Raw genomic sequence first — 11,804 nt, forward strand, 5'->3', positions numbered from 1 at the left:
CTATCGAATCTTTGCTGCTGATTGATGACGTTGGTCAGGATTTCTGAGAGGGGGCCAACTCTGGCTGAAGTTATATTTTAAATGAAGACCTTTTTTCTGGTCTTGTTATTCCGTTCCTGAATAAATAGATTCCAGGCAAATTGTCTCGCTGGCATTTTCATCTGGTCACATTCAGAGTTTGTCCGGCAAAAATGGAAATCATGGCTCATAGCAGACATAAAGTTTATGACGTAGAAAAATCATTCACTAATCTTTTTTGGGCCAGATACATAATTCCATTAATGTGGTCCTCTTTTGCTGCCCCCCCCCCCAATTTGTAGCGTAATAGCTTCTTTTTTGAAGCATAGCGTTCACGTAGCTAATGAGGCTCAACATGTCACTCTGTCACTCTTTTTTGTGGGGCTGATTTGCTTGTTTGCGCCCCCTTTCCCAGTGCTCTGTGACCTGTGGCGAGGGGGTGGAGCGGCGTCTGGTCACGTGCCGGATCGGGGATCAGTGTAGCAGAGAAAAGCCTGAAGCTGTGAGACCGTGCCGACTGGGACCCTGCCATGGTGAGCACGAGAAATGAAAATTAAAAAACCCACCAGGGTGGAAATCAGCAGAGCCCCTGGGGTTGACTGACAAGGCCGGGCAGAAAAGCCCTTCAGAAACTCCACAGTATGGTTTTGGCTCCTCTGAACTGTGAAGATCAGTCCTGTTGGTTTGGTCCCAGGCTGCTGTTACCCGAATTATTCTCCTCTCCAGCTTTCTTTCTCAGTCTTTTTCATTGGTTTCTGAAGCCGCCTTTCATCACTTTTCAGCATCACTTCATCACTGTTTGCTTTGACTTCCAGATGAACCCTGCTACGGAGACAAATCCATCTTCTGTCAGATGGAGGTTCTGGCTCGGTACTGCTCCATTCCAGGATACAACAAACTCTGCTGCGACTCCTGCAGCCGGCGGAGCGGCACGCTCTCGATGTTCGCAGAGGCGGCCGAGACGGAGGAAGACCTTCGCTTCGGATCAGCCTCCCAGCTCCTTGAGACGTTGACGGCCTCGGTAGAGACCAACGGGACTCGGGGAGGTAAACAAGGCAAAGGCAACGCCCTAAAGCCTGCCAGCACCCCGGCGCCGCTTAAGAAGACCCCGGCGAAGAACACAGCAGCCCCGCGGCGGGTGCCACGACACACAAACACGGCCGCAAGGAAGCTGCCGGCTACGACCTCATCACCGCTGGTAAATCCTAACCAAGGTCAAGGGTCAAGCGGCCCGACAGATCATCTGCCGCTCACAGCGGAAGCACAAGTGGAGAGATGAAGGAAGCGTTCTTCCTCTTCTTCTGGACTCTTAATGTACAGTTGATGCAACTTCAGCCCGAGTCTCCTCACACCAAATACACCAGAGAGAGAAAAGTGCTGGCTCACTTTTTTGGTTCAGTTTTCCCTTGAATTTTGCCTTTGCTGACTTTCATACTTTATAATGAGTTTTGATTTTAAGGTAAAAGGGCACATGGTCCAAAGGGAGTTTCTGTTTTAATCCGTGTCTAAGGAAAAGCGTAATGAAACCCAGCTACACTTCATTAGCGGTTAATGACTTCCGGGCTACAAAATAACCTGAGGCGTGTCAAAAATGAAATGAATTAAATTACAAGGCCATCCATTCAGACACATCGCTATACATTATAAGGAAATGTGTAATTATTTGCACATTTTTCCTCTCTGATTGGCATTTTCTCGGCTCTTTCTGTTTAATGAATCGGTCTCCTGGTGACACCAAGTCAATCACTCCACAGCGAGATAAAAAGAGTCCTTTGGGGGAATGTGTTTTAAAAACTTGATGAGACAAAAATCTGCTTTTACTTGAATTTTTACAAATTAAGTTTTATTGTTGCCAAAAAAACAAAAACAAAGTGTGCCGTGTGACTCTTGGTGCTCAACTTTACTTGTGGAGAACAAATTCACGTCAAACACAACACGAGCTGGTCACAGAACATTGGGGGGATGGTTTCAATTCTCCAGATTTGATTTTTTTATATATACATCAGCAATCTCTGTTTATCTGGCATTCACTTTTGACTCTGTGGAATTAAGTATTTATAAAGGGTGCTGTAAAGAAGTATCAGTATTACAATAATAAGCTGAGGACACAATTTAATATTTCTGGTTTTGACTTTTCACCCCAAATCCCTCTGTACCAACATCATGTCTTTTTTGTTGTTTTTGTCTACTCTTTTCACCTCATCTCGGCTCCCCTCGATGCTACTGTTTGCATTCTTTTTCACTGCGCTGTGGCTGGAACAGAAACCTTTCATTCTATCATTCTAGTCCTCCCCTTCACCCAGAACTACCTCGGATCAGCCCAAAGGGGCATTCAGTGTTCACCAAGGATGTAACACTGTTCACCTCCATCTTAGCATATTGACATCACTTTCAGATGGTTGAAGCTTTATTTTTGACCACTAGGTTGTGGAGTATCTCCCTAGAACATGAGCACCCAAATCCAGTCCTCGAAGGCTGCAGATGAGCCCGGTTTTCTGTCATACCGCGGAGCTTTTTCCTGGAGCCCACGTTTGAAGCGTTTTATGCCTGGTGTGGGAGAAAACCTGGCTTGTCTGTAACCCTGGAGGAAGAGATTTCAAGATTCAAGATTCAAGATTCAAGATTTACTTTATTCATCCCCAAAGGGAAATTTGGGCACTCCTGCTCCCAAAAAAGCCCCATTTCATAACAAAGTGCTGCATCAGGTCATTGGCGCTACAGAAGTAAATGACTCATTTGTCTCAAACACTTTTTTCCTCTCTTCACCACCTCCTGAGGGAAATTTTGTTCTCTTCAACTCATTCGGCTTAATATTTTGTTATGTCTGCCCCCACCCCCTGCTGTGTGGCACTTGAAATCTTACATAAAGCTTTTTTGATTCCATCAGAAGCTGACAAGAGCCACGAGCTATTTCTGTGCCGCCACACAGAGACGACGGCTGGCTGCTCATTTTCAGTGGCTTCGCAGCCAAATGTGGCCTTTCTGATTTTGGAGATACCAATAAGACAATAACAATAATTGTTTGCGGGGCGGAAAAAAAGCTGCATTTGTCCCATCACTGTATGTGTCCCTTTAATGGCTTTTGAGGACTGACGAGAAAAAGGCAGTGTGTGTGTATTTCTAAGGATTTCTTCACCACAAGCACCATGCATCTGACTGCAATAGCAAAGGCACACTTTCATGTTCTCAAGAATTAACCTTCACTCATCACTCTCACTCACACTGTGTGCTACTGTATAGTACATGTATATAGCATTGAGTACATAAATATTTATTGAAAGTCGAAGGGTTCTGCTTTGTTTGAACGTTATGTGCAGTTCCGGCTGGTCAGCACATGAAACCCGGTCGTCATCACATCAGCTTTATTTTGGGGTTGTTGTTTTTTGTGTGTTTTTTATTTCAGCTGCATCTTCCTAAAATGGACCTCTCCTTTGGAACAAAAACAGAAAGAAAAAAAAAAACAGCGGTAGACTAGAAATGACATTGTTTTTTGCAAACAATTAGATGTAAATATACATGCTCATTTTTTGAGATGTTGTCAGAAAGCTGTTTTTTCACAGCTGTTTTGTAGAGGTTGTGAACAGAGCTGTTGCATCACAGCCACATGTACTGACCAGACCAATGCTTTATTTTAACCAATAAAACATAACTAGCCTAGCACCAGAAAAACCAGCAACATTGTTTTTTTTATAGAAAGTTTTTCTGCATCTTCCTCCGCTTCAACGCCGCTGCTAACGGTATTTAGAGGCAGCGTTTCAATAAACAGCCTAGTTATAGACGAGTTGCGTGACAATCCCTGAGCCTCAGACAGCTTTTACTGCTTATTTCTCCACGTTCTGTCGCTACAGCCTCGTGCCAAGCCTGCGCCGACGTGGCGCGGCCGCTGCCGTCAGACCCTGTTTTGCTTTTCCCTGTAATTTTGTAGATTAACGTGTTCACTACTGATGCTGTCTGTTGTCACGGGGAGCTGATAGAAATAAAAGATACCAACACAATACCAGGATTTCTTCCCCTCATCTTTGCATTCAGACATTTTTACAGTGCAAAATTAGAGACCATGAGATAGTCAAGTATAAACGAGGGATTTATAGATCTTAACAAAGTTTGGTGTTCACAGACAGTCCCTCAAGTCCTCCTCAACCTCCTGCAGCTTGGACTCAGACACCATTGACTCCTGTTGGTGATAAATACTTTCTCAATTTCAGATACAGCGACGCCACCGATGATGTAAAATGCCACAGTTCTCACAAAGCTCTTTATATCACAGCAGATAACTCTCCAGATTAGAGTGGGGCTGTTTTATGAATGCCATTTAAAAATCCATATCTTACAGCTGCCATCTGTGCGCTGACGCAGACAGGAAGTCAATCTCGTGTGGAGGAAATGTGAATATTAAAGGAGGGGGAGGCAGATGCATCAGGACACTTCTGCGACGGCTACTGTAAACCCGACATTTTTAGTGGACCATTAACACATTATCAGGGTTCCAGGGTGAAATTTAAAGCACGTAATGAGCCAAACAACACCTCGTCTTGAAATGGGGATTGTGCCAGAGTTAGTGCAGCAGCAGAGAGCGTCTGCGCCAGAACCTTGAGCGCAGGAGAGTGGGCGACGGATTGCCCTGACAGTGAATGAAAATCACACCCTGTCACATTGCTCCATGGCTTCCTGCATCACTGCCACTGCTTATAATTATGTCCTTGCAGCGAATGTGCATGAATTAAAGAGGGGTTAGTGAGTAAAATGTTTGAAGGGAATTAGGTTATTTTTGTGCCATTGGGAAGGCACGGAGTGACGCATCATCCAGCCCAGTTGCCTGCAGCTTCATTTCCAGATACTCTAAATTGCCCCTTGGTGTGAGTGAACGCCGGGTGTGTGTCCCCTGTGACGGGCCTCACACCGGGATAATTCCTACAGCCCCAATTAGAGTGGAGAAGGACGGGGTGAGGAATCCTTTAAATGCATAAACCATTTTTGGGTTCTGTAATCAGCGAGGTCACAATTTAAAAGGAGCCATCGCTAATCGTGCAATAATACCGCCATCCTGGGCCACCGCGCTTCCATCTGGAATTGACTTCGCCGCAGTAATCACACATATCTCCAACTGAATTGATCATTGATTTGGAAACCAATGGCAACGGTGGTTGGAGACTCTTTAGGAGCACCTGGGCAGCTTCATTCGGTGAGCTGAGATGTTTGGAATCAGAACGGCCGCCAGCGATGTGCATTAAATTTGGCAAGCCCCAAATTTGCCAGTTTTCACCAGATTACCAGACTGATCCCTGTTACTGAGACATTTGATGATTTTCTGACTGACTGGGAAGAAAAAGCTGCAGCCAGTCAGAGCGATCCCGGAAAGCCTTTGGAGATCAATCGCATATTTATTTTTTTTAAAAACCAAACCAAAGAAACAGCTTTCCATCTCCTTTTGAACTCCATATACAAAATTCATAAATACAAAACTCAGTGGTAGATTTTTATGCAACACTTTCCAGACCAAGACTGTTGGACGATGATACGATGAAAGGGGATCAGAATTAGATCGTCCTTGTCATGCGGCGCTCCGGTTCATGAAGGGCAAAGACAGTCAAAAACTCAGGATTATACACAGACTTTGTCTCCATTGCTCTTTTTTATTGAAACAAAATGTTGAACAGTTAAATGTGTTACCATTCTAAGTCTTGAATACTGAGAATCAGATTAAAAGCTTCATTGGAATTTTATATAAACTAACAGGAAGAGACATTTGTAATGAAACCAGCCAGATTTATATCCCTCTTTAGAAATTGCTTGCATTGTGCAGCCTATAATATGGGTAATATTAATCCACGGGTGGATTAATCCATTGGCTGATTCCAGTCTTTTGTCGGGTTTGTTATCAGGCATCAGATTGTATTTTCAGTCAGTTTAATCGGATCAGCTGTGATAGATTTCCAGAAGACTTGATAGTAGTAAAGAGCTCCCAAATATTTAAGGGCTTTTTGGGGTTCCCACTTCCTCAAAAGATGCTCCTGTTGAGGGTAGATTAGGAGGACACCTCTGGAAACGCCTCCGTACAAAGTCCCAGAGTCCAGGGGAACGGCGAGGTTACCCGGGGGCACACAAACCTCTGAGCTCTCTGGAGAAATGGGACAGAGGTTTGACAAACAGGAGAGCAGAAACAACAGACAGGCACATGCTGATGCCTTCACTGACTGGTCCTGCTCTCTGGGGAGGATGGAAACAGGCTCGACAGCATACTGGGGAAAGAACAGCACAACGTCCCCAGCGCTGGCTTGTCAGACGGAGGGGGCTCATATTTGTCTGTATATAGACATGCATATGCTTCTTTTCTCTCTGAAGTGTCACATGATTTCAGCTGTGCTGAGTTTCCTGCTGGCACTCTGAGCTGAACCTTCTGACGCTCAGCCGGCCGAAGCTGAGCATGACTGATGAGGACTTATCCTCCCAGCTGACACACAATAAACTTCTCTGCACTTGGGTGGCTGCTTCCGGCGATGCAGCTGAAATCCACAAGATGCGTGACCTCTGGATTCCTGCGGTATTTTCCAGAAAGCAAAAGCAAAATTACCCGTCCGCACCCTTTCTGACCCACTGGGAAGGAATATCATCTCTTTGATCTTTTGATCCGTTTCTCTTATTTTGTAGCCATTCCTGCCTGGAGTGAACTTTGACCTGCTTTACACTTCCTGGATCCTTTTGCCCTCCCACCCCCTCTGACTGTTGGCCCCGCCCTGATTAGTCTCACCTGTAGCATCTCCGGTCCACGTGTTCCCTCTCTACTTGGATGTCCTGTTTTGGATATTTCTGCATGGTTTCTTGGATCGGAGTTGTGGATATTTGCCTGTTCAGACCTGCTCCGGCTTCTGATGTAAGCTTCCTTCTCATCAAACAAACCGCTCACACTGTTCCGGATTTAGACCACCGGCCATGATTTCAATTCTCAGTGAGTCGTTAAACATTTTAATAAACTAGAATTATTAATTAATCTGTAAAAAGCAAATTGTTTGAGTAGGAATTATGAATTCTTTAGTGTATATATATAGTGTATTCACTCCCCCGCTTACCTCATTACAATGTCATGTTACACCCCCACACACACTCCTCTGCAGCTATTTCCTGCATGTGTTAATTGTCCCTGGTATTAATGAAATGTACAGTACATTGTAGGAAAATGTAAATGTATACACTACATATGATTTACCTCTAATCTGCTATCGGGTAATGCTGCTGTTTGCTTGCTCATATTCATTTCAGAGGAATTATGTGCACATCCTTACACATCCCCAAGAGTTGGGGTTCAATTCCTCGCTCACAGACAGAGGCAGCCTGAAAGGAGTTTATTTAGATGCAGTCTTGGGTTATTTTCTCTGCTCAGCACAAAGGCGTGATTTGTTTCCTCCTGTTTGTAGGGGGTGATGTCTCCTGACCTCAACATCAGCCCATCATCTCCACAGGTAATCCAACCGAGTGAATGAAACTACTCTCATGAAGCATTGTTAGTTCTGTGGTGCCTTTGGAGGACAGGAGTCTGCAGAAACAGGTGGGAGGGTGGAGGCGGATTTCTATTAGCTTCCATTTAGTCATGGATCTTACGTAACCAAGAACCATGAAAGCCCACTTCCGCAATTTTTCTGAGCATTTATAATGAGCTAATGTTGGGTCCTTACAGTTGAGGGAAGGTCACGGGCTGCGTGATGGCCGCGCAACGTACATAACAAATGGATAGATTTAGACTAAATGTTCTGGTGCAGAAATCCTGCAAGACGGACGTGATGACTGAGGAATCAAAGACGGGTTCAAGGTTATCCTGAGAATGAAACTTCATCTTTCAGTCGTGTCACTGTGGTTGCAGAGAAATTCTATTCAGACAGGTGAAGAGCTTTTGTGGCTGCCAGACAGCTCATCTAGACTAGTGTGAACGCTTGCGTGATGCTGCGGCCGACTGTGTGAGCGGCTGTGAAGGAGGGATAAGACCAGCGAGCCGTTGTTTTTTCCTGAAGCTGCTTTGGCTCTTCTGTGACTAACATCTATGATTTAATTAATCGCTGAAAAGTCCTATCTGATCCACATGCAAGATAGCGGTTGCAGGCGTGAAATATCTGTGCGCGCTCAAAATGCAATATTGATCACATTTTAACAGTTTCTGCGGACATACAGAATGTGGCACCACAGATGTCCTTAATGAGCTGAATACAAATCCACACTAAAGCTTCATTTTTGATTCCACCAGCGTGACAGCCGGCGCTCATTTCGGGAGGCCAGGGGGAGCGCTTCATCTCAATCGCCATCTTAAGCCTGCTTTGACTATTAGATCTGACCTCAGACACCTTACTGACATTCAAACATTCCTAAGCATAATCAGTCGTGCCAATTCCACTGATGTAGCTGCATAAATGTGTCACTGAACCCCAAACATCTGCTTCACACACGCTGAAACTTGAACGGTACAGCCTCACAGCGCCACGCCTTTTGATGCAACACAGGTTTATTCTACAATCTCTGCTCATGAATAATGAGGCCCATGTTCAGTCCCCTGGTCCTGAAACGCCTTCTCTCTGCTGCTGCCCTGATGCATGGCTGCCCTGGGTCAGGCCGCTGGAGCTCGTGCGCATCTGCGCCCACGTTTCAGCCTCGGTGCCGCTCCACCATCAGGGCACGGCAGCGTTTGGCTTTGCTTTAATCAACACTAATGAACCTATTGCGGGGAGCCCTCTCGGTCGGTAATTAAATGAGATAAAAATTGAATTTGACTGAATTTTTAAGGTTTAGTGATATCTCAAGGCAAGGTTCCATCATTTGTTATTGTGGAAAGAACACGCTCCGTGTTTCATCATGGGATCATGATGCAGCAGCTCCGAGATGTAACCGTAACCTTTCAGATCAGAGCGCCGTGCTTTTCTAGGTTGATCCAGAAATCGATTCAAACATGAAAAAATGATATGGGTAAAAAAAAGTAAAAAGACTTGCAGTGGACAGAAGATAAATGTGCAGTTTTCGTATCACTGGACTGGCAAATTGAATCAAACATCCCATATTAAGCATGCCTTAAATACCCCTGCTGCCAGTGACACCTCCATCTGCGTACTGTAAAGTTATGTCACTGCCTTCACCGTGTCACTACTTATATACATGAGTTCACTTGTGAAATAAACGCCCAATAAATTAGCTTATGTTACGTAAACCTTTGTCTATGTTGCACATAGCTGCATTTTATCTTTTCTTTTCTGCAGGATGGTACTGACACCATTCTGCCTCGTTACCCTGGTCCACATAATGGCACCATTCCAACTCCTAAAGGGTAATGACAGTGAAATTAGCAATAATAAAAACACTACTTTGAAGGTTACTTAGAAATGCTGCTTCAGTAAAATTCTTTAGTAAAAGTTTTATCAGTAGAAGTGCTCTCACTGCGGGGGAATGAATTTTGTAGAATTTTAGGGCTTGAAATCTTAGTATGGGACAGGATTATCTTCAAAGTCTAAAGATGAAAAGTTTTGGCTCATCTTGAGGGCAATTTTTATGTCTTTCTAGCTTCACAGGGGCTGAGGTTTGACTGGTCAAAAGCGCCAGCACGAAATATCCCAGGGTGTTCTGGAATATTGGTTGAAACAACACCGTTTTCGCCCCTCTTCTGTGCACATCACTGTCGTCGTATCAGTGTCATCTGAATGCAGCAGGTCCAGCCCTGAATGACGAGTAGCGCCACCTCTAGCAGATTCACAGTCGCTGCTGCCAATCAAACGGAGGAGGAACAGCTCACAGAGGGTTATTTTCCCCCAAATGCTGGAGACAAATATGACTCGGTGCCTTGACACAGTGTGGTTTCCTCCTTTTTCCTTCCTAGAGGTGTTGTGCATTCGGCACAGGCTGACGTGAGGGAAGTGGCGAAGTTTGCCAATCAGGAGATTTCTTCTTTAATGTGTACCAGAATCACTCTAGGGAATACTCCAGGGAGCCGATAATTCCACAAATGGAAATTCCACATTTTCACCTTTGTTGGGTTATTGATGCTGCCGCTCGGTTATGCAAGAATTCATGAAAAATACAGCAGCTGGTGTTTGAAACAATACAGTGAAATGCAATGTTTATTAAAAACAGTACAGCAGAGCTGAGCACCGGATAATTGGGTGGAAGTCTGGCATTTGTTTGCTTAGACTGATGGCAGAAGCAGGAGAAGGTGCGGCACTCGTCTTTGGTGTACAATAAGTGCTGGAATTTTATTTAAAGGCACAGGGATTAAAAATAGTTCTGATGAAAGTTTGCACATAAAGAAAATAAACTTGGTTCGGAGTGATGGCGATGGCGTTTCCATCCAAATCCTAACCGGAGCACCGAAACCTCCCGGTCAAGCGTAGCCAGGGACCAGCTGAGACGGCATCATTAATGACACCTGTCTGACGGACAAAACGAGAAACTTGCTGTACAGTTGTAGGTCTCACAGAGAGAGGAAGCCATGGCAACCGCTGGAATCTGTTTAGTGTCAGAGAAAATTTGATATCGCCTGTCGCACCGGCTTGCTAAAGGTCACCGGATCCTGAGAAGAGTTTGTACTGACGGGCAGAGACACGGGCAGACGCCATGAGAGGAGGGGGGTTGACACCTGGAGTGGACTGAATGGGAAAAAAAAGCCAGAGTTCATATTTTGATTTGAAATTGCTGCATATATGAAAAGATGTGTGTGAGAGGCGGTGAAATCTAGCCTTTACAATACTGACTGCACAGATGGAAAACCTGTGTCCAAGTCTTCACATCTTGTTCATTGCCTACAATGTTTATATTCATGATTTAAAGATGAATCTCCCAGCAAAACAAATATTATGAGTGTCATCATAATCATCACAGAACAAATGGGGGCTTATTTTAATCAGAATCTGTCACTTTCAGATTCGTCTGCCACAAATGTTCAGCATCAAGTGGAGAACTGCCCATCACAGAAATGAAAGCAGAAAGACCATTCCCAGACCCCACCAGCAGCCCCTGCTGGGTAAGGGAACATCTCGATGATGCCCTTATCCTTCTGAAATGAAAGGAGAGGAGCGGCAGAGCAGCCATCCTTGACCTTTGCTGTGAACATGAAGGAAATCGCTTTAATGCTCAATGCCCATTTAGGACTGCAGAGTAATTACCCCAGCAGATGCACTTTTCTGACATTTGGCTGGGAAGGATTTGATCTTTCTGCTCCTTTTTTGGTCAGACAGATTTCTGTGCCAAGTGCTAATGTTGCACCACAGTTGGCGACTGAAGTGCAGAATAAGACACAGTGCAGGAATCTCTTAGCAGCTGCATGGCTGAGCAACCCAGCATTCTTCAGAAGGCCTTAAAACTGAAGAGGACAGATCGGTGGATTACACAAATTTGAGACTTGAGTGACAAATTGGATGGCTGGTCTTTATGGGAAGTGATGTAATGCAGGCGTAGTGAGCAGGTCAGGCCTTTCGGACGGGGAGGGGAGGAGGAGGCAGGAAACCCTCGGATCCATACGTCTAAAGTGTTTTACTGCAGACTTTAGTTGCAGATAAATATTTGCATTAACCAGTTACAAACGGTTCTGTCTTATTTGCGATATATATGCGAGCCTTCATATCATAATCATTGGTTATGATGGTTGTTTTGCTATTGCTTTATACGCTACAGTGCAAATGATTTCACCGTGGCAAAAAAAAAAGACCTTAAATCTTTGTTTTGAAGGAATTGAGACAAACATCTTTATTTAATTACCTCTGTTCACAGGAACACTGATGCACCCTCTCACGTACATGAAAATAACTTCATACAAAGGCAAG

At 44.6% G+C, this 11,804-nt stretch overlaps 2 protein-coding genes across 4 annotated transcripts in view; both read left to right on the plus strand.

The window, feature by feature from the left end:
- Positions 1-4,013, plus strand: part of adamts3 (ADAM metallopeptidase with thrombospondin type 1 motif, 3) — a 73,491-nt gene extending 69,478 nt beyond the window's left edge. For all 3 annotated transcript variants that reach the window (XM_029829799.1, XM_029829800.1, XM_029829801.1), the window contains 2 exons: positions 434-551; positions 834-4,013. In XM_029829799.1, coding sequence (XP_029685659.1) covers positions 434-551; positions 834-1,297 — 582 coding nt within the window. In that variant the 3' untranslated portion in view covers positions 1,298-4,013. The remainder of the gene's footprint in view (positions 1-433; positions 552-833) is intronic.
- A 2,741-nt stretch (positions 4,014-6,754) lies between these two features.
- Positions 6,755-11,804, plus strand: part of LOC101063089 (coxsackievirus and adenovirus receptor homolog) — a 46,265-nt gene continuing 41,215 nt past the window's right edge. The window contains exons 1-2 of the mRNA XM_011615936.2: positions 6,755-6,964; positions 7,431-7,475. The gene's annotated coding sequence lies outside the window, so the exon portion shown is untranslated. The remainder of the gene's footprint in view (positions 6,965-7,430; positions 7,476-11,804) is intronic.

This window comes from Takifugu rubripes, chromosome 21, assembly GCF_901000725.2.
Source record: "Takifugu rubripes chromosome 21, fTakRub1.2, whole genome shotgun sequence".
Classification (NCBI taxonomy): domain Eukaryota; kingdom Metazoa; phylum Chordata; class Actinopteri; order Tetraodontiformes; family Tetraodontidae; genus Takifugu; species Takifugu rubripes.